The sequence below is a fragment of the Ostrinia furnacalis genome, unplaced genomic scaffold (genome assembly GCF_004193835.3).
Source record: "Ostrinia furnacalis isolate ACB-3 unplaced genomic scaffold, ASM419383v2 OfSCF2350, whole genome shotgun sequence".
NCBI lineage: Eukaryota > Metazoa > Arthropoda > Insecta > Lepidoptera > Crambidae > Ostrinia > Ostrinia furnacalis.
Genome location: NW_021132589.1, coordinates 18,812 through 40,545, shown reverse-complemented (window position 1 = coordinate 40,545; position 21,734 = coordinate 18,812). Strand labels below are relative to the sequence as shown.

At 36.6% G+C, this 21,734-nt stretch overlaps 3 protein-coding genes across 3 annotated transcripts; 1 reads left to right on the top strand and 2 right to left on the bottom strand.

Annotated features, from left to right (window-relative positions):
* Nucleotides 1–23: 23 nt before the first annotated feature.
* Nucleotides 24–3,279, bottom strand: LOC114355134 (uncharacterized). The gene is made up of 6 exons (XM_028307820.1): nucleotides 2,977–3,279; nucleotides 2,586–2,708; nucleotides 1,646–2,497; nucleotides 536–656; nucleotides 271–447; nucleotides 24–55 (listed from the first exon to the last, which is right to left on the bottom strand). The coding sequence occupies exons 1-6, from the start codon at nucleotides 3,205–3,207 to the stop codon at nucleotides 51–53; spliced, it is 1,509 nt and encodes a 502-aa protein (XP_028163621.1). The 5' UTR covers nucleotides 3,208–3,279; the 3' UTR covers nucleotides 24–50.
* Nucleotides 3,280–3,533: 254 nt separating this feature from the next.
* On the top strand, nucleotides 3,534–15,640 carry LOC114355127 (golgin subfamily B member 1). The gene is made up of 22 exons (XM_028307809.1): nucleotides 3,534–4,021; nucleotides 4,205–4,246; nucleotides 4,320–4,352; nucleotides 4,428–4,451; nucleotides 4,555–4,578; nucleotides 4,671–4,694; nucleotides 5,139–5,162; nucleotides 5,247–5,270; nucleotides 5,486–5,570; nucleotides 6,050–6,135; nucleotides 6,216–6,335; nucleotides 6,438–7,295; nucleotides 7,489–7,678; nucleotides 7,814–9,315; nucleotides 9,398–9,526; nucleotides 9,608–9,809; nucleotides 9,936–12,775; nucleotides 12,986–13,246; nucleotides 13,327–13,474; nucleotides 13,975–14,134; nucleotides 14,866–14,986; nucleotides 15,160–15,640. Exons 1-22 carry the CDS (start codon nucleotides 3,674–3,676, stop codon nucleotides 15,277–15,279), a joined length of 7,365 nt encoding a protein of 2,454 aa, XP_028163610.1. The 5' UTR covers nucleotides 3,534–3,673; the 3' UTR covers nucleotides 15,280–15,640.
* A 92-nt stretch (nucleotides 15,641–15,732) lies between these two features.
* On the bottom strand, nucleotides 15,733–21,300 carry LOC114355125 (integrin beta pat-3). Its single transcript, XM_028307807.1, has 8 exons — nucleotides 21,081–21,300; nucleotides 20,328–20,731; nucleotides 19,744–20,239; nucleotides 18,682–19,019; nucleotides 18,040–18,153; nucleotides 17,251–17,455; nucleotides 16,348–16,738; nucleotides 15,733–16,208 (listed from the first exon to the last, which is right to left on the bottom strand). Exons 1-8 carry the CDS (start codon nucleotides 21,213–21,215, stop codon nucleotides 15,988–15,990), a joined length of 2,304 nt encoding a protein of 767 aa, XP_028163608.1. The 5' UTR covers nucleotides 21,216–21,300; the 3' UTR covers nucleotides 15,733–15,987.
* Between the last annotated feature and the right edge of the window lie 434 nt (nucleotides 21,301–21,734).

The window sequence follows — 21,734 nt, the reverse complement described above, 5'->3', positions numbered from 1 at the left end:
CAAAACATTATTTACTCTTGTTTGTTCTTTTCAATAACTAAGCTCCAGTATTAACCTGCAATGATCAAAAGGAAAAGTTGGCATTAAATGTGTAGGTATGAGGCCCTAAGGACAAAGTGCACAATAAAATCGCAAACCAGTCGAAAAATGGTCGAAAGGCCTTTCCTTTGTATGGAGTTTTGACGGATTCGATTTTGGATTCGATCAAAAAGTGTAACTTGTCTAGGGAAGCTGATCAATTTGCGTTTGAAGAACAAAGTGATTACTAACTTACAAAATTCGACTCAGAACTACCGGACTCTGAGCATATCGTAGAGCAAGATGGAGCTGATCTGCTGTTGTGTAGCCTCATGAAACTAGCGTCGATATCGGACTGCCTGGTGCTTTGCTTTTTGCTCTTCACAATCATGATTTCTCGTCTCACAATTTCCCCAAAAGTATTTTGGACTGAAAACATTTCATAAGGTCATTGAATTATAAATTATTGGATAGCAACCAACATTGCATACTACCTGTACTAAGTAAGTATGTTTACCTTTAGTGAGAAGATCGATTGGGTTTTCTTTTTTACTGCATGGAGCGTCCAATTGTTCGTCACTTAGAGTTGGTTCATTTGTTTTGTGAAGTACTTGTAGTAGAGATACATGCCTAAAACTCTGCAATATAAATATGTGGGTACTTCTCATTTACACTCAAATTTGATGGTCACACAATAATAGTTCATAAACGGTATAAGTTAGAACAATAACTTTGAAATCAGATGATAAAATATCTATTTACATACAATATAAATTTTATCGTAATAGAAGCAAAAATAATAGGAAAAAATTACANAACTATTTGCCCAAGGATCTATGCTATAGGATATAAATGTTTGTTAAATCGTTTTCACAGTATTTTTATAAAAATTTCAGCTTGTAAACTGACGCTAAAGTGGAAATTTACAAAACCTGTGTGGACTTATCTTGATAGAATTCTTAAATACTAAACTAATCGCAATATTTTCTCAATTAACTATTTAGACGACGAAATTGCCTAACTATTTATGCCTATAACATATTTGTAGTATTACTGGTTAATGATTGTAACGAGTTGAAAAAGTACTGTTTTTGCACCAAACGGCGTAAACGCTCTTAAGTAAGTACTATTTATATTATGTTATTGCTATTTGTCTATAAGACAAAATATATTTTTTATAAACACTTAAGAGTCATTTACAGTCATAAAGTTTGAAAATATTATTGCTGTGAAGTACAGAATCACTTTCGTGGCATCAAAAAATTCAAAACGTTAAAGCTTCCAAACGAGACTCACTATTTGACTGATTTACTGAGAATACAATCTTCACATCAAGCGCTACAATTAATGTTTACAAAAAGTTGAAATAAGTTAGAAATAAAATTCGCCACGAAGGTGACGATGAGAACCGTGGCGATGAGAAATACCCATGTACAGTCATTTTACAATATTCTACTATCATCATCATTATTTCAGCCATAGGACGTCCACTGCTGAACATAGGCCTCCTGACCTCCCCCAATGACATTCTACTATGTAAGTATGTAATTAAAAAGAAAAAAAACATACATACAGCGGAACATAGAACCTCCTCCTTTTTTGAAGTCGGTTAATAAACAATAATTACCTCATTCCTGCAATTTTTCATAGTAATAATCATTTCAGAGTCCGTATTTTTTACGGAGCTCCCTCTTCTGTTGTCCTCGATACAGCATTCATAAGGTTTTGGAACTAATGCTGATTTATCAAAGTTAGGCGATTCGGGAATAGGAGACTGCACCACAGTCTTCCACGAACAAGTCTTGTAAAAGTTCTGCAACTCTATTTTGAGAGAATTGTTCTCTCTTTTCAATTTGTCTATTTCTGACTCTTGACAGTTGCACCTTTGTTGTAATAATTCGATATTATTTTTAAACGTTTTGAGGTCTTCGGACTCTATGTTGCATGTTTCGCACGCCTCGTCCACCATCCTTACTCGGATAGACGTGCATTTATGAATTTTACGAATAATCTTATCAGCATTTCGATTCATACTGATGTTGGATCTCCCATGGTGATCTGTTGTTCTGGTTCTTTGAGATAACAAAGAACTTGTGGGGCTTTTAACTTTATTCACCTTTAGAGAAACCGTTGGCTCTTTTATATCTAATTTGTTGCAAGGCCTTGGGATGCGTGTTGTTGTTTCTTTCCTTGGACAAGTCGACTTCCAAGGGCATTCTGATTTATTTAAACTGGATCCTCTGCTCAACAAAGGAGTTACATTTTTGACAAAAAGTGCTTGTTGGACCAATTCCTTTTCCCAAAGTTTGGCAACTGATTTCACACTGGCAGTGCGACTGTCTTGAACATTCTCAAATTCTTCAGTCTTTGAAAGGTTGATACCGAAAATTCTTTCGACTATTATTTTCCAAAACATTTTAATACTTCTCAAAACATCGAGGCACTTGTCACAAGGCCAATGACTGGTTTCAAAATCTTCCTACAAAAACATAAGTATTTGGATTATAGGTACTACAATGTTACCTTTAAATTTTATTTAGTTTTAATTATAGTCCTATTTAACTTACTTCAGCAAAATATTTATCGAAATTTGGGTCATCCTTGAGGCATTCTTTTATCGCATGGCAAGAAGTACAAATACTTTCAAGCAACACTTTGGACTTACAGTCTGGATGGCATCTGGGAGTAGTCTGTAATAAATGCTCAAAATTATCTTCTCTCTTTATTATACGAATATACATTAATTAAGATTATTAAGCAATTTAATCAAGCATCAGCGTTTTCGGCTTGTAATACAGAGATGGCAGATACCTAAATTTTTTCAACTTGCTTTTATAGGTATACTAGGAAAACTCACAGAAAAGCTCCTTTATACATATACCTAGATGATCTTTGCTTTACCATCTTCACTACTCTAACAAATTAAAAAATATTTAAGTAAAATGTAAGTGATCTCACCCTCGCACGACTCCGGCACGTCATTGTCCTCAAAAATCTAGCTAACGTGCAAACAGGCAAAACACAAATGGGCATATCGCGCTTTATCCATTCCTTCAGGTAGCGGTCACGCACCCTCTCGTCGTGACTCCATGCCCTCACGTCGCTGCAAGACTCATAAGACTTGATTTTACCCTCGTTCCTTGATGCAAGCCGAAGGTGAGTAGGGATGTTAGAGCCTAACAAATTCATTGAATCAGCGCCGATTCAAAGATATTTTTCGACTTTTCGTCCATTTGGTTATGTGATGTGACGCTAAATTTTGAAAACCAAAATCTGAGTGATGTTTGTAGAGAAATGACATTAGAAACAGATCATAGAGCAAAACGAAAAGGATCCTGAAAAGGAGACTGACCTTTCAGAGATTTTCTAAGTTGAGAAAAACCTTTTTGGTTCACTTACTGGTAGAATCGTCACAAAAAAAACTTCATTTGAAAATGACATTCCATTTCAAGCCGCCCTTCCGCCTCGATTTCTGATGACATTTCAAAATATTTGATATTTCGTATTTACATTTTGCCGTAAGTTAAAATATTGTAATCAAATATTTAAAATCACATCGTCATGCGTAAAATGGATGGAGGGGAAACGTAGCTACTAGATACATGTTTAGAAAAAAATTTGTAATTCATAAGTGGACAAGACAGTTGGCATCGCGATGTCTTTCATAACGAAAAGGGAGCGTGTGTTCAACGAGTATGATCTGTTTGACCTGCCGCCGAGGAATGAGGGGAAGCTGAAGGCATATGCGTCCTGCACTGACGCGAGAGCGTGGTCACACTTCTGTTCGGACAAGACCGAGCACCTGGTGGAGATCATAAAGCGGAATAATGAGACGTGCAGGACGAAGTACGTGCCGACCAACGTGATAGTGGACACCCTAATGGTCGCTAAGAACGCTGAGATCGACCGGCTGAGGCGAAGGATCGAGGAGTTTGAGCAAATGTTGGCCGCCTATGACCAGCTCGATTTGACCTGCGACCAGAAATGTGAAATCGCCAATGCCGTATGTATTTATTTTTAAACATAGGAATCCATTGCTTTTTCTCTTTTCATTTTAGTTAAATTGGTTCTATAATAATTCATTATCATCATTTCAGCCACAGGATGTCTGTCCACTGCTGAATGCATTTATAAGCCTCCCCCAATGATTTAATAATTAATACCTACTTATTTTTTTCCTTTTTAGCACGCAGCTATAAAAGCAGCCAACAAAGAACTGGACGAAATGGTATACTAATGCTGAAATAATACTTAAGATAAATTGCATAAGTAATTGTAATTCATTACTAATTATTTTACAGTGCTTGGATTTGGATCTATCAGGTTTCACTGAGGTATGCATTTGTGTAATAACAATTTTTAAAATACAATTATTAATAAGTAAAATAACTAAACCAACATATTTTCAGGGCATGGATTCCGACGCTTTTGAGGTGTGTAGTAGTTTTTTTCACAATTTTGTTACTGTGTAAATAATTTAGTTGTTATACTCACTCCCTACTTATTTTGAACTATACTATTTACATTTATTTACAGACAGGAAAATCGCGAGGAGATGAGGTATTTATACTATAATTAGATCATGAAATAGGTTAGGTATGTGGTATAGGTTTGTTATTAATTTTTCATTGAATTCCTTATTTTATTTTTAGCCATGCCGATACCGAACCGAAGAGGTAAAGGAAATTTGTAATAAATTAAATAGATATTGTAGAATCTCTCAAGCACTACACTTACTTACTAAACACTCGTTCGTCGTCGTCGTTTCAGCCAAATGACGTCCACTGCTGGACAAAGGCCTCCCCCAAGGTTTTCCACAATGAACGGTCCTGCGCTGCCCGCATCCAGGCTCTTCCCGCGACCTTAACCAGATCGTCGGTCCACCTAGTAGGAGGCCTGCCCACGCTACGTCTTCCAGCCCGTGGTCTAAACACTACTTTAATTGTACTAGAAGTGTCACTTTCGTTCAGACACAGTTTTACCCCCGCATTAGTATTTTAAACATATTAATATTATTACATTTATTACCTACCTAGTATTTTGCGAATGCATCCTACCTAATTACACACATATTTTAATTATTGGGTAAATGATTTATGAATTTTATTATAACATTACAGACTATGATGTCAAAAGGAAGTGAGGTAAATTGGCATTATTATTTTGTTTCCTGGTAAGCTAAATTAGTATTGACAATGTACCTAATTTTGTACTATTTTTATTTCCAGAGTGCCAAGTCTCGAGGTGACGAAGTGAGTTCACTTTCCTAACTTTTCAGACTCGTGCTTTTGCCATCGTTTAGATTTTTTTAAGTTAGTACAATAAAAATATTAAAAACCTTTATGTGAAAAAAAATGTTGCTCTACCTCGAGATGGCTTATAAAAAAATAGATATTTCGTGTTAAATAGCTTAAACCTGTATAGTCTTTTATTGACGCTAATTTTACATTATTTTGTCACTTTGCAGTGGAATTTTGAGAAAGAAGCGACTCCAAGAATGGAAACCAAATCCAATCAAGCTGGGTTAATTTGTATCTGTGATGCTAGTACACGTAAGACTCTGATTTATTGAATCTTGACTAGACTAGCCCCTAGGATAGTGCCCCAAAAATACTGTATGAATGTACTTTTTTAATGCGACTCTACCTATAGTCTTGATTGATTAAAGTCAATTATAGTGTTTCGAGCTCAGACTTTCGAATATAATGTTGGAATAAGGGTCTCTTCAATGACTAATTATTATTGAAATTACGGTTTTAACGTTTATTTAAAGTGATGGGTTTACAGACTGTATGCAACGAGATCAAATTGTCGAGTGTTTTAAACGTTCGATTTTAAGTTGACAGGAGGGCGGCGCGGCGCGAAGTTAGCTGCGATCTTCACTCTGGTTCCGCGCCTTTGACGTCATGAGTTGTTTTCTTGCGCCCATAGATGGCGCTAACATATAGTTAAAAACTTTAGTTACTTGAGCTGTGATTACAATATTTTTGATGCCATCTTTGAAAAAATAACTTTAAACCTTTACGTTTAGATGCTCAAGATCCAAGAATTCAAGAGATGCAAGACGTTATTATCAGTAAAGATGCCAAATTATGCGCCATGCAAAACACAATAGCGGTATGTGCCGAAAATGTTACTTTTTCAAATTAACAAAATATTAATACCTTTAATCACCCGATTCTTACCAATTTCATCAGGTTATGGAGAATGACGTCTGCGAACCATATTGCATTTATGCGCATATTTACACCGCATTAGAGAAAATTTTTGGAGTATTGTGTCAAAACGATAAGTATAAGCTGTATTTGAGTTTAATGGTTAGTCTTTTTAATACAATTAATCTTTTTAAAACAAAGTTACATAATGAACAGTGACACTAAATTTTTTAGAGAGCTGAACGTACAATTTTATTTTTTTAGACAGCAGGCAAAGATACCCGGTGCATTGATATCAAAGGCAAAATTCTTTATAAGTTGAAGGTGCTAGAAAAGTTTAGTATGGCTCTTATAGCTCCTTGCTCACAAGAAATGAGGGACTCGAATCAAGACTGCGCCTGCCTTCGAGCTGAAGTCGTTGCGCGCCTGGACTTCGCGCCTTTAGCAGCCGACAACAAAACGCCGAGTCTCGACAACAAAAGAGCCCAACTAGTAGCCGACATAATGGAGCACGATGAAATGAAAGAGATCTTGAGCAAAGACAGTGCTTCAGAAAAAAACGACGAAGAACGAACGGACGACGCCTGTGTATTCGATACCTACAGTATAGACACAGAGAATTTGAAGCGCTTGAAAAATTTACAAGAAAATTACGACGATCTAATGACATGTTACGAGAAATTGAAATTTGAAAGAGACAACCTGCAATCTAAATGCCGTAAATATGAAGAGTTAGAAAAGGAATTCGATGATTTAAAAGACCAACTTAGAGAGTATAATGCTTTGTGGACAGAGAAAGAGCATTATCGAAAACGTTCCATTGACATTGATTCCCTAAAAGAACAATACTTGGTGTTAGCTGACGAAACATCCAACTTAGAAACCCAACTTAAGGCTGAATGCGAAATAAACCATATGAAATCTATTACTATCGAAGAATTAAGAAGTGAAAATATAGCACTAGAGAGAAAATTAAACGAAGCTCTGATTGCATTTGAGAAAGAAAAAAATGCATTTCAATGTAAAATAAAAGAAACTGAGTGTACGGTTATGTGTCAAGAGCAACAAATAAAAAGTTTGTCGGTTCAAATTGATAGACTATTAGAACACAGTCACGACAAAGTTGGTATATTATGAGTTTTAGTAGTTTCAATCTTTTTACTTATTTTATTTTGTTTTATTACCTTTCCACAAGCTGTAGTTCAATTAATTGTTGGTATTTGCAAAAAGGCAACTGATTTAAGGTAAGTTGCACTAACAAGACTGCAAAAATTTGTAACAATCGTCAAAATTTCTTTTACCTTACGCATTTCAGTTACAATCACATGAAGACCCATCACAGTCCTTAGCTTTGATTGATGAAATAGAATCTCTGAAAGAACAGATTAAAAATCTGAAGGACACACTATTTTGTTCTGAAGAAGAAAAACAACAATTACATGAAGAATATCAAGATAAACTCAAATTCATTAATGAACTCAAAATGGAAATTGAAGATTGGAAGAGTAAGGATCAAAAAACGCAAGCACGGCATAACATCACGTCAGAAGTCTTTAAGATTTTTGACATGACGTCGTGTTGTATCATCATTAAGCACACTTTATTTACAGATTTTAAGTAAAACATTTTTAACATTGTAGGTACGTATGAGAAAACAGTTCATCGCAATGATTATTTGGAAAAATGCGCAGACAATTTTAGGGAAGAAATGCATAGACTTATGGAAGAAAACGGGAATTTATCTCAAGACGTAGAAGAAAAATCTACTGCGGTTCAAAATCTCATAAACATTATCAATACTAAATCACAAGAGGTTAAACAATTAAAGGACAATATTGAAAAAAAAGATGAGGAGCAACAAATTTTAAATAATCAAATCCAAAAATTAAAAGAAATTTATAGCCATAACATGTCAGCTGTAGAAGAAGAAAAAGTTAAAGCATTAGAGTCATTGCAATTAGCACGACGAGAAAGTCAAGAGCTACTTGAGAAGGTGAAAGATTATAGTGACGTTTTACACCGAAATAATGACATGACAAAATCTTTGGCTACTACGTCTAAAGACTACGATGATTTAAAAAATGTTCTTAAAGATACCATAGAAGAAAATAAAAGTCTTCAAATGGATCTGATTAGTAGGGAGAATAATAACTCGATATTGTTGCAAGAAATTCAAAGGCTTAGAGAGGTAAATTCCTACGCAATAAATAATATTAATAATTTACAAGATCAAAAAAATGAATATAAAACGTCTTTTGAGCTTACGAAAAAAGAAAGCGAAGTTTTGGAAAACAAGCTTTTGCAATTTGAATATTTATCACAAGAAACTGATTCACTTAAAATGGCCTACGAAAATCTCACAAAAGAGAAAGAAAAATTAGAGCATGAATTGCGCAGCAAAAAATATGAACTCGAAAAAGCACTAAAATCTCTTCAGCTATGTAAAACAGAAAGTGAAGAATTGATAGTTAAATTAGATCAAGCTCAAATGTGGGAAGATGAGTTAGCAAGATTGAATGAAGCACATAATAAATTAATGGATGAAAAGCACGCACTGCAATTAGAGCTAACTGATAGAAGAAGAAATTTTGAAAGTCTTTTAAAAACTGTCAATAGTAAAAACGAACTTTTACTTCAATCTTCTAAAAAAATTGCTGAATTGGAAAATGAACTGATTGATCTTAAAAAAGGTTATGATCAACTGTTAGTCGAGAAAAACGATTTACAAAATGATTTCGATAATAAAACTGAGGACCTCAATAATTTATACAATACTTTGGAAAAGAAAATTGAAGAAAATCGAGAGTTATTAGAACAAATTAAAGGCTTAGAGGTGCATCAAAAGACAACTAAAAATAATCTAATTGCTTTACAAAATGAAAACATGCTTACTCAAAATACTTTAAGTGCTATTCAAAAAGAAAGTGCTGCGCTCATTGATAAATTAAAACAATATGAAGTATTAGAGTCAGATTTTGACAAAATTAAATGTGAAAACGAGTGCCTTCAAGATGAGTTGAGTCGCCAGATAGCTGTTTTGGAATTCACCAAAAAAGAAAACAAAAGTTTGATCGACGAAAACAAACATTTACAGACAATAAACGAAGATTTAGAAAAATCTTTAATAAATACGAGGAATCAAGTAAGTTCAATATTAAACTGATGCAATTATTTAAAATGCTTATGAATTTTACAGGTACTCATCTTATACTGTTTATTTACAGCTCGTTTCTAAGCCCGGAGGTTCAGTCATAACGCATCAAGACATTCTTAAGGAATTAGATGAAATGAAACAAGAAAAACTCAAAAACTACAATAAAATAAAAAATCTCATAAATAAATTAGATGAATCGGTATTGATGATTTGTATTTACACGAACGAATGATTTATATTTAATCTATTAACAAAATTTGTCATGATAATATTTTTCTAGGACACCAAAATAATTAACCTAAGTGAAGAGATTTCGAATCGCGATGATAAAATCGCCATTTTGGAAAATCACATAAACCGCATGGAAGATGAAATCAGAAGATTACAAGATAGCTTAGGCGAGGTTATTGATGCAGGGGAAAACATTAGAGATAATAGCTTTATCAAAATGGATCAGTCAATCCAGAATATTGAAGCTCATCGTAAGTTTTATTATTCATTTATAAGAAATAGTCTTCCATCCTCTCTACAGGAACCAATTTTTACTCAGGGATACTCAAAATGGTTTCATTAAGGTTCTAAATAATTTAAATAAAATACTTTCTCAGATTCGAAAGCGGCTCATAATATGAAGATGGAATTAGCAAAACTGCAAAATGAAAACTCAAAGTTAGAGCAACAATTATCAGTTACCAGAATGAAAACCGAAGAATCATCAAGAGATAGAAACAAGTATTTATCACAAGTAGTCCATCTTCAAAATGAGAGAGAAATTATTGTGACTGACATAAAACAGCTAGAATTGAAAAGTGTTGGTGACAGTGCACTATCACCAGAGCAATGTAGCGTAGAAGATGTTTTAGTGTCATTGGACCGCATCAGGAAAAGCTTGGAAGCTAAAAGTTCTAAAAGTACCTCTCTGGAGCAAACTATACTTAAAGTGCAAACTTCATCGCAAATTTTACTCACCAAAGCTGATGAAGCTAAAAAGTTAGTAGAAAAAGAAAAACAGAAAATCATTATGGAGAAGGAAGATGCCATAAGAGACAGACTAAACATGGAAAAAAGACTAGAAGAACTACAAAATAAATTAGACACTCAAATTAGCAATGATGCGAAGATAATCAAAGATCTTGAAGCTAATATACTAAATCAAAAGTTGATGAACGAACATACGATATCTAAATTAAAAGAAGAACTTCAAGAATCTTACAAAAAATCTGTTGCAGCAGCTGATTCTCTAAAAGAAAAACTTCAGAACTTAAGCGAAGAGAAAGAAAAACACGAAAAGTTAATTGAAAAGTTAAACTCTGACTTTAATGACAAATGTAAAGAACTTGAAGAATTGACGCGTCAGTTAACTGAATTCACCAACAAACCTATTCGTAATTATGGAATTCAAGTACGCTTACCTAGTAATCATAGAAGTGTAGCATCTCAGACTGACAGAATGCATATTTTTGATTATGAAAACTCTTTTCCGATATTAGAGCCAGACATTACAAGCAGTGACAAAAGCGTAAAGAAAAACAATGGTACTGTCTCACATGCCAATATAATTCAGACTACTAAACCAGCTGAAAATATACCCGTATCAAATATACTGCCAAGACAGCATCCTCATTCACTCAACGAGGTTCAAATTTTAACCGCCAATGTTGACCCTACATTTGATTTTGTTAAAAGTAGTTATTTAAATTATAAAATACAACGCCTTAGTCCTGGACGTTTAGAACAGTACTCTATTTCGAATGCAGAAGAGCCAGGCAGTTCCCATTCACAAAATCATATTGAAAATGACGGTTTAAATGATCGTCATCTGGTTGATATTTACAATCGGTCAATACACAGTATTTCTTCGAAAATACTTGAAAATGAAGAAGACCACGTTGCTACTAAACCTCAAAGTCCACAAAGCCCTGAAAAGTCAAGTGCCTTTACAGCTTACGATTACACATACGAAAACAGTATTGAAACGGAAAGTAATAAGAATAATAGATACAAAGATTCACTCTTTATTGAGCCTGCATCTCAACAGTCGACAGACGCAGATCTTTTTGTTATTTATAAAGATAGTGATAGTAATTATGGAGACAAAAAAATCGGTAGAAAGCCGATGACAACAATGGAACAAGCAGAAATGATAGCTGAATCAGTTTCTAGTCAGCAATATTCTAAAGAAAATAAACGAATGAACCAACATAGACAAACAAAAGAGAGAAAAATTATCTTTACTGACAACGACGTTTATCTTGAAGAAGAAGAGAATGATGAAGATGATAGTGTAAAACCTAAACTGAACATAAATTTACCCAGGGTAGAAAATGATAGTAGATCTATCGTAGCAACATCTGAAGGTGACAAGAAATCTCTTGACTCGTATACTTTAGGCATTTATCCGTCACCGAAACAAAATTCATTTACGGATATGAAACGCATCAGAGATTTAGATTTTACCACATTAAAACAGGACTCACCATCTTTACCTACTTTATCTAATGATGGAAATCAATACTTAGATTCGTATAATTCGTTTAGATTAAACTCTGATGAGGAGGATTTGACGCAGATACTTGATAGGAAAAATCCAAATTATACTAAAAACACTTCAGAATACAATGAAAGTCCTCAACAACCGGATAGAAAAATAAAAATCACCCAAAATAAAAAGTTAAAATCTAATAAAAATAAAACTAATGAGGATAATTATAAAGATGATGCATCACATCACAAACTATCCAGAGTTGGAGCTGATGTATATTTAATAAAATCTAACAGCAATATTGCAGATTCCAACGATCAAAATAAAAACGCTTCAAGCACTAAAAAATCCAGAAACTTTGCTCTAGATTACATTTTAGATACAGTCAAGCGTGAAGTAGATACAGACAATGTAAAATTTTTCGACGCAGTAAAAGATCTTCGTAAAAGCAAAAGTGATGAAAGATTTAATTTGGGAAAGATAAGAGAAAATAGCGATTCTATTCCATCAAAACACAGCCCGCTTAAAGTGTCTTCATTAGAGTATAAAACAATATCAAGTCCAAGTAGAAGTTTTGGAAGAATAAGTGACAAAACACATTCTGTAGTTGAGCGCAGTGTTATGGCTAAGATAGACGATTTGACAGACTATGAGGCAAAAATTCAACATTTAACTAAAACTTTGGAAAATACAGAAAAAGATTATAAAAAAAGGCTGGATGCAATAAAAGTACAATACGATAGCAATATTAAAAATATACTTAATGAACATAATCAAGGAGTTAGAAATATACAAGGGCTCCATGAAGAAACACTTCAAGACATTATTAAAATTCACGAAAATGAGATCGAAAATTTACGAACAATGAGCATAGAAGCAAACCGAAAAGCAGAAAAGCTTGAAAAGGAGAATCGCTCCTTAAAAACTAAAATTCAAGATCATTCATCCACAACAGGCTTGGATGAGGTTGGTGTAAGTTTAAATAAGTCTGTAATCTTCATCTTCATCAGCATCATCATTATTTTAGTCTTCACTGTAGGAACATGACTCTCTACAACTTCCTTACCATAGCTTGAGGAGGCTTAATGTTAGCATAACTACTCCTTTAGTCGCCTCTTACTATTCATTGTTAATAGTACGTTTCTATAATTATTACGAGGTATTTCACTATTGCAGGAGCCTACCAAGATAGCGCCTGACGCTAAGAAACGCCGAAGATCTCGTATCGATACTAGAACTCTAACAAAAACGAACGTGGAAGCGTTTAACGTTAGACCCAAGATACGTGCGCATGGGCCGTGCACTTGCTCCCTGGATGTCAATGTCTCTGACACCATCCGGAATATTTTTGAGCAAGTCGATATCGACCAACGGAAAATGGCCGAACATACCTACGTCAAGTATATTGCGAACAAAATACTTAACGGCAATGTCGAGGTGATATATAGACATTAAAATGTATTCATAAATCTTTAAAATTAGAGGTATTTCCTGTATATTAATTCCAATGTTTTCAGGCACTAGACGCACAAGAGCTCTCATTTCTACATCTCAAAGTATGTCGAACGTGGAAAACTAAACTGACCAAAGAAGAGGCTCTTCAAAAACGAATAGACTCATTAGAGAGTGAGCTGCTAAACAAACAACGTCACGCACAGCAACATAGTAAGAATTACACATTATTTAATGTAACACAAGTATCATAAAACTTTTTTGTCAATGCAATCACAGTCAATCGACAAACCTTTTCTGAACTCTTAAAATGCGACTCCCATTTTTTTGTATAGCGAAACTATGCAGTCATGTCACGAACTCGATTGACTGACAAATTATTATTTACTAGTTTTTTCCCGCGGCTTCACCCGCTTGAAATTTAGTTTGTCACAGATCGACATAAATTATAGCCTATAATATGTTATTCTGGGTTATAAAGAATAATACTGTAAAGTTTCATCAAAATCCATTCAGTTGTTTTTTCGTGAAAGAGTAACAAAAGTCTATCCAGACATGCAAACTTTCGCATTTATAATATTAGTAGGATTTATTATAATAAAAATCGAATTTACAGCCAATTGAAAACGACTCTATTTTCAGCAAGTTGTACCTTGGAATTACTGGTTCAGTCAAAAAAGACCCGTTTAAAAAAACTGCGTATCTTTTAACAGTAGCGGACTTAGACCGAAAAGTGGCAGAAGAGAGGCGGCGTTTGCAAGAGGTGCGAGAGGCTGTGTGTACCGGCGCGCCTGTGTCGCGCGCGGAAAGCCCGCAGTCCGGCGCGCGCGCCGTGCCCCCGCCGCCGCCCACTGCAGCCGAAAAGGATTTCTTGTACGTGTTAATCATCATTATTGTCATCATCATCATTATTCACCTTCCTCTTTTATCAAGGGAGAGAGACTCCTTCTGGCACAGGTGCAATTGCACTTACAAGGAAGATTACACGTCTATTTTGTTAACATGTTAATGTTGTATAGCGAACGTTAATTTCATCATCATTTTCATTTTCTGCTTGGCCTACTGGAGTGTAGAATTAGATTGTCATTTACGTATAAGGGACCCCCCACACTAGCGTCTTTCAAAGGTCGTTGTCTTTCCAGCGCCCGCGCAAGCGTCGACGCCTCAGATCATAGAAGGGATCTATGATCTGTACCTCTAGTACGAAAAACTTTCGAGTTCGTTTCGTTGCGTATTCAAAGTGTCATCGAAAAATTTTGTATGAAAAATTAAACAGCGCCCCCTATATTATAGCCGTCCTAGGGGGCGCTGTTTAATTTTTCATACAAAATTTTTCGATGACACTTTGAATACGCAACGAAACGAACTCGAAAGTTTTTCCTACTAGAGGTACTGAGGTCGACGCAGACAGCATCGACGCGTAACGCAACCCGGCTATTGCGTTAAGTGCTTGTTAGGCAGTCGCTCAGCATTGGCGTCGCAGCGGTGCTGCTGCAAGCGCAAGCGAGACGACGAAGATAGAAAGAGACTAGTCCCCTACAGTATGTCTACAATGTAAATGTAAATACATAAACTTACGTCTACTTATTTTTAAAATATTTAAGGTGTGGCTGTAAAACTGCTACGTGCCACCTGGAGCTCGGTGAACGAAGGTCGGCTGGGGACCTGGTGCCCGGCGTGTCTGGCGGCTTGAAACAGAAACGCACTCGGACTGAGAGCAACAGGGTTAGTAGTGTAAAGATATAATTCCGGAACACCACTTAAAAACCAACTTTCCTCCACCATACACAATGGGGTAATTTTTACAGCTCATAAAAAGTACCCTCTTATGCCATCTTCGATAATCCAGATTTTGGACTATTCAGCTACGCGCTATCTATGTTCTTTTTCTTTTACAGGCGGTCCTAGCTAAAATTGACGTGGAGGAAAGACGAGAGAGAAAACTATACAATGACGAGCCGCCGACGCGCTTGCGACGGGCTCACGACCGCCAGTCCATCCGGCTCCACAAAAAATAGCGACTACTTTTGGCCGGGGTTAGACTTACAACACAGGCCAACTTGAAAGGCCTTTCTAATCCCGCCTACAAGGACTTGACAAGACAACGGATTGACATTATCTCCTGAGAGAATCCCAGATTGACGCGGATTCTAGAAGAACCTAGAAGTTTGTGATCGCTTGCTTCAAAATTACGGATATCATTTCTTTACAAGCGGTGTCGGTGTGCATCTAAATTTGTGGACGATTTTATATTTATTTACAAAGTATTTTTATCCTTTATCTTTGTTTATTCGTTGAAAGTATTATTTATATGTACCTACCTATTTATTGATAAATTATTTGTTGTAATAAAAAACCATTAAAATTTATCCAGTTTTTATTTTGCAGTACGTAATACGTTTTCTCGCATATAAAACACAAACAAACCAAAAACATTATACTTACACATTTTACTTTCCTTTTATTTACAAAAACTACGAGGGACAAAGAGCGCAAGTCTCATAACAATAAATTAATACTAATCTAAATAAGTAGGTACCTAATAATATCCTCTAGGACCTAAGTTGTCTGGAAAAGATCGCCTAAAAGCGATTAGACCGCCTAATCTTTTTGTTACAATAATAATGTAATGTTAGTTCAGTTCAGTTTACAATCTTAAGAGTAGGTTTTTTGTCGTACCATAAAAGTTTTCTTCATGACCTGGTGAAACTGTCATTTTTACCCACTTATTTCGTAGCGATGCCGCGAGTGTAGGTCGGATTGGCGAAGTTTATGGACGCTGGTTCAAAAATAGGATTCTCTTCATGGACATCGAAGCCCTGTGCCTTGGCTTCCGCCTCGAACCTCTCGTATTCCCGTTCATCCATTATGTCCACTAGCACCTTCCAAACCAGGACAGTCAATAAGCCAATGAGGATGACGGTGCCAATTGCAATGCCCACGGGAACTGAAAAACAAAATTTCAGTTAGTTTTAATCTTAGCATTTTCCTGCAGATACAATTTGACGCAGGCCGCTACCAATCGATCAACGTGGAAAGCATTGGGGGAGGCCTATGTTCAACAGTGGACGTCCTACGTTGCTTACCCCAAATATTAGCTTTCGGTGGCGCTTCTAATTCCTTCTGTATTATTATATGCAGTTTCTTGCTGTTTTTGTTGTAGCTGTGAAGAAATACTAGTGCTGTACCGTTTTCCAATACTTTCCGGCACCATTTGGCCGTCGGCCATTTTGATGCGCTTATTTCAGTTTTATTCAAGATTTGGACGTCGGTGTTGGATGTCTGATTGTATTTATCGTCGCAGTACATTTGGTTATTTAGGTAGTTGCAGTAGGCGTAATCCTCGAGTTCTTTGCATCGCTTCTCGGCGCAGTCTTCACAGTCTTCACAGAACGCGCCTGAATAAGTTTCGTTTTTCCCTGCTATCTTGTGGCACACACATTCATCGCACACGCATTGACCGTTGTTCGAGCAAACCTGAGGAAATATATTCACTTAGACAAAAATATATTTCACATCAATGCATTAAATGCTACACTACATTTCAGGACAACATGTTTAAAGCTATTATAGAGGGTAGAGGTATGGAATGGAGAGGTCCAGCTGAGCTAAACAAGATTCTTAATTCGTCTCATATTATCATATAACATCCACTCTACCGAAACCACACGGCTAAATCAAAAACATGCCGTTACAATATAATATTATAAGCAAGCTAACGTTTACACTAGCGTAAGACTCCTTCGATTTGGTATCACTATGTATCTATTGGGCGGGGCACATAGCTCGCAGAACTGATAGCCGCTGGGGCACAAAAGTTCTCGAAGACATAGTGTGGACAGGCCTCCCACTAGGTGGACCGACGATCTGGCGAAGGTCGCGAGAGGTACATGGACGCAGGCGGCGCAGGACCAGTCTTAGTGGAAATCCTTGGGGGAGGCCTTTGTCCTGCAGTGAACGTCATTCGGCTGAATGAACGATGTAACTACCTCCTTAGAGTACGGTGCGAAGCAGTTAGAGTTACGGTTGAAGCAGCTACAGTCCTCGCCTCCCCAGTCCTCGTCGCATTCGCAGGCGCCGTGGGTGCACCGGCCGTTGTCCGAGCACAGCTTGCCGTCCTGTCTCTTGCAGGAGTTGTCGTCGAACTCGCAGAAGTCACCGGAGAAGCCAACGCTGCACTTACATTTCCCGCATCTGCATCGAATAATACAGGTTATGTTCCCCAGTCGAGGAAGCACAAGATGTCGTGCCCTGAGTGCCTGAGCAACTGCACGCAGAAGAATTTAATGAATGCCTCTGACAACGCCACTCTTGTGGCGGAGTTTTGGGCTGACACTGTGTAGGTTTGTTGTCGACACGATAAGAAGATGAATATAGTACCTCTAGTAGGAAAAACTTTCGAGTTCGTTTCGTTGCGTATTCAAAGTGTCATCGAAAAATTTTGTATGAAAAATTAAACAGCGCCCCCTAGGGCGGCTATAATATAGGGGGCGCTGTTTAATTTTTCATACAAAATTTTTCGATGACACTTTGAATACGCAACGAAACGAACTCGAAAGTTTTTCCTACTAGAGGTACAGGTTATAAAGATACAACTAAACCTAGGAATTAAACTCATACTTATTTGTAAGACAAGTATTTCGACAACCCAAGACAAGCTGTCCTGGCGCCTCAGAACAACGAGAACCCACCCCAAATAATGGGAAAAAGGGCTAGAGAAAAAAGATACTGATATTTTGTACCAACATGGACAAATAAAATATTAAATGACCACTTACTCGCATGACCCCCTCCCACTACAGAACCTTGTACCATTTTCATGTTTACACTTGTCTATTTCCAAGTCTGTTGTACTCGTTGCAGTTTTATCACATTGACAAATATTACCACCTCTGTGAACAAACGGAATAATTAATTGGTTTTAACATAAACACAGTTATCTAAATCATAATCAATAATTATTATTTTATAAATATTAGCCTCGGTTTGCTCGATCGGGACGTTATTATTACCCGTCAACCTATTAATCCAAAAATATTTATTAACAAGTGACTATTCAGCTAATCAATTTGAAAGTAAGAGCGCCCGTATTCACAAACGATGCTTGCTTGTGAAGCAATAAATCAAACGAACAGCGTTGAATAAAGCTCTGTTATTGGGTCGTGTTTCACCCTGTGCGTTCACGCTCACTGTGAGACCTCATAGTAATGTTTGTGAATACGGGCAAAGAACGGGAATGTCCTGGGAAATAAACCTTAGATTTAGGTTATTAGGTAAGATTTTTCTCATACGATTAATTCAATAGGTAAGTAGTATTTTGTAGCGAAAAGGGTTAAATTATGAAGGTTTTTCACAATATTCTTAAAGGAGATTCCCTATCTTTGTCTGTACCCTTCATTTGATGATTGTCAACTACTAACCGGTCGCTATTGCAGTTGCAGATACCGCACTGATAACTGCCAGCATTGCTACACATAGATGAATTTTGGACAGCTTTCTCATCTCTTTCGCATTCACATTGACAGTCGATTTCGAGTTTGATCATCAATTTGTCTGCCAGCCCGCCGACTGTGGGACCTACTTCCAGATCTACGGTAGTGTTTTCTGGACAAGAAGTCACTTTTATTTCAGCTTTCATAGAAACAGCTTCTTCGTGTGCCATTTTGCATCTTTCGTCAACAACAGTACAATCTGGGTCCAACTTCAACTGTACGTACGGTGGCCACTGATATTTTATCGTGAGGTGCCTTACTGATTTCTGTAATTCACACAGGCTGAGTTAGAGTACGGACGACAGCACAACAAGCTAAACACAGTGTCATCTTATCTCGTTTAAAATCCAGGCTATTTTGCAACAAAAATGTATCTATAAGCTGATGTGCTGTCGACTGTAGAAAAACCATAATCGTACATTAATACCAGCTGTAGACTCTCGTCAAATGTAGTCCGAGAGCTCTCGCCCAGCCTCGCCCGAATGTCTCGCGAGACAGCCGTATGTGCTTGTACCTACTGTACTGCCAGCATTACCACTTTCAGTAAACACTCTTTTTCGTAGATGGTTTGAATCATTTGCATTACCTTAACTTTAGCTTTACCGGTGTTTGTATGGAGTTTGACGCTGTTACAGTTAGGCTGAGTTGCACCACCAAACTTTAACGGTAACTATAACGATAACCGGTGGTTTTTGAATGAAGTTTGACAGATTTTTGACGTTTGTCAAAGTTAAAGTAAGATGGTGCAACTCAGCCTAAGGCCCTTTTCACATGTCCCGGTTGCCGGCTAACTGGCGCCGGGTACCCGGTGGTGAAGTGTATGGGCATGTCGGATTAATTACGCCAGTACATGTGAAAGCTGCGTACAGGCATGCCCATACACTTCACCACCGGGTACCCGGCGCCGGTTAGCCGGCAACCGGGACATGTGAAAAGGGCCTAAAAGTAAGATAGCGCAACCCAAGTAAAGCAATTTTTCTTAAAACTTACCAGATAAGCCGTCTTTATAATTTCGTAAATGTCTGATGTCAGCTCGACATATTTAGCACCTGTTATTTGCTCTGCCAGAGCTGTGTAGTCATATTCAACTATTTTATTTGCTGCAAAGATGATTATAAAATTCCCATCGGAAGACATCTTATTGATTTGACTGACTGATGGATAGTCTTGTATGAGGCTGTGATCATAGAACTTGGATTCGTTTAGGTGGCACTTCATGTCATTAGGTATCTCGGCGCCGACCATTTTGCCGTCTCCGGCGCTGTGGTAGGCCGCGTCGGTGCACAGGATAATAATCCTTTTCGCATCAGACCTCCATTCCAGTTCATCATCACAAGCCATCACTTGCATAAGCGCGTCGAGGCCAGCTTCTTGGTCATCGAAGTTTCCACCGGTTTTTATCTCCTTCATGGCCTCAACAAACTCCGTCATATTTGAAGTGAAATTCAGGTGATGTCGATAGGAATAAGCGTAATGCAAATTTGGTCTGCAAAAAAGAACAATCTTGAAATGTGTTACGAGTATGTTTACTTTAAAAAAATGCGTAAATAGGTAGGTACTATGAAAAAACATACTCAACAAAAGGCAGGGCTGGTTTTTCAATAAAAGTTCCAAGACCAAATTTTACGTTGTTGGTGAATTTAGTAAGCAATTCGAACACAGACTTGGCTTTTGTTTTTAATGATTTCACCGTGTCTCTCATAGTATAGGAAGAGTCCATCAAATAATATACATCTAGTGGAAAATGTTTGGCAGGCTTGTAATCCATAACAAAGTTGTAGGTGGCTCCAGGGCGAATTTTCAAATGTAATTTTTGAGGTCTCAACTGAATACTTTTTAATTTTTCGTTTCCTAAACGAAATTTTTCACTTGTGATATTTTTTTCTGTATACATCACTGGGTTGTACAAGAATTCTTTCTTGCACCATGATTTCTTAGACAAAGCCTCTGACTGGCATCTGCTAGTGGTTATATTTGGCTGCGAAAAGGTTAAAATGATTTAATTATTTTCTAAATTAAAAAAGTAGCTGCCTGATGGATTGTGAGATCAAGAGCATTATAATTTTGTAGGTATTATTTTTTATATCGGGGCTATCCCAACAAATTGAAACGAATTACAATCGTCATCATGTTGGATCCCGTTTTACCCCCTTAGGATGGAGTTTCGTAAAATCCTTTCTTAGCGGATGCCTACGTCATAACATCTACCTGAATGCCAAATTTCAGCCCGATCCGTCCAGTGGTTTGGGCTGTGCGTTGATAGATCACTGTGTCAGTCAGTCAATCAGTCAGTCAGTCACCTTTGAGTTATATATTTAGATACGTACTTCAGAACACCAGACGCACTTATCACCGCCATAGGCTATACATTCTCCACATGTTGCAAAATTACTACAACTTATACCACAAAATGATGGTTTTACATACAAAATGAAGAAAACTATTGCAACTAACACTTTCATGATAACTCTTTAATAATTAAACTAACTCAAACGACCGTTATGGTGCTCGCTTTGTTAATCATTTTGAATGAGGATGTTATTTCAATATTTAGCTCGATAGGTTAAGGGCAAGTTTGACATTGTGTACTTTTAATTAATTAATTATTATTAAAACTTGATTGCACAAAAAAATAGTTGCAGTACAAAAGGCGAACTTAATGCCTTGTGGCATTTATCATAAATCTATATATATAAAAATGAAACCCGTTTTCCATTGTCACGACATAACATGAAAACGGCTTGACCGATATGGCTGATTTTTTTTTGTAGTTTTCTAATACTCTGTACAAGGTTTTTACGGAAAAAAATATAAAGAAAATCTCTACGCTAAGGCGGTACGAAGTTCGCCGGGTCAGCTAGTAGCTCATAAAAATGATGTTTTAGAACATATTAATAAGTAATTTTCTAGTTACAAATACCTGGCCCTTTAGGTTCGGAATTTATTTTAAGACTATGAAACCTATATTACTATTCCTATGT

Bases quoted from the DNA above. Each gene is read 5' to 3' on its own strand.
- LOC114355134 (XM_028307820.1), bottom strand. From the start codon at position 3,207: ATGAATTTGTTAGGCTCTAACATCCCTACTCACCTTCGGCTTGCATCA. The intron at 2,709-2,976 runs GTGAGATCACTT...CATTTATTACAG, and splicing joins CGTGCCGGAGTCGTGCGAGG to ACTACTCCCAGATGCCATCC. The intron at 657-1,645 runs GTAATTATTGTT...TTTATATTGCAG, and splicing joins TGAAAAATTGCAGGAATGAG to AGTTTTAGGCATGTATCTCT.
- LOC114355127 (XM_028307809.1), top strand. From the start codon at position 3,674: ATGTCTTTCATAACGAAAAGGGAGCGTGTGTTCAACGAGTATGATCTG. The intron at 7,296-7,488 runs GTTGGTATATTA...TACGCATTTCAG, and splicing joins TAGAACACAGTCACGACAAA to TTACAATCACATGAAGACCC. The intron at 12,776-12,985 runs GTTGGTGTAAGT...TCACTATTGCAG, and splicing joins CCACAACAGGCTTGGATGAG to GAGCCTACCAAGATAGCGCC.
- LOC114355125 (XM_028307807.1), bottom strand. From the start codon at position 21,215: ATGAAAGTGTTAGTTGCAATAGTTTTCTTCATTTTGTATGTAAAACCA. The intron at 19,020-19,743 runs GTAAGTTTTAAG...TGTGAATTACAG, and splicing joins TTATAAAGACGGCTTATCTG to AAATCAGTAAGGCACCTCAC. The intron at 16,739-17,250 runs GTAGTTACATCG...ATATTTCCTCAG, and splicing joins TCGCACCGTACTCTAAGGAG to GTTTGCTCGAACAACGGTCA.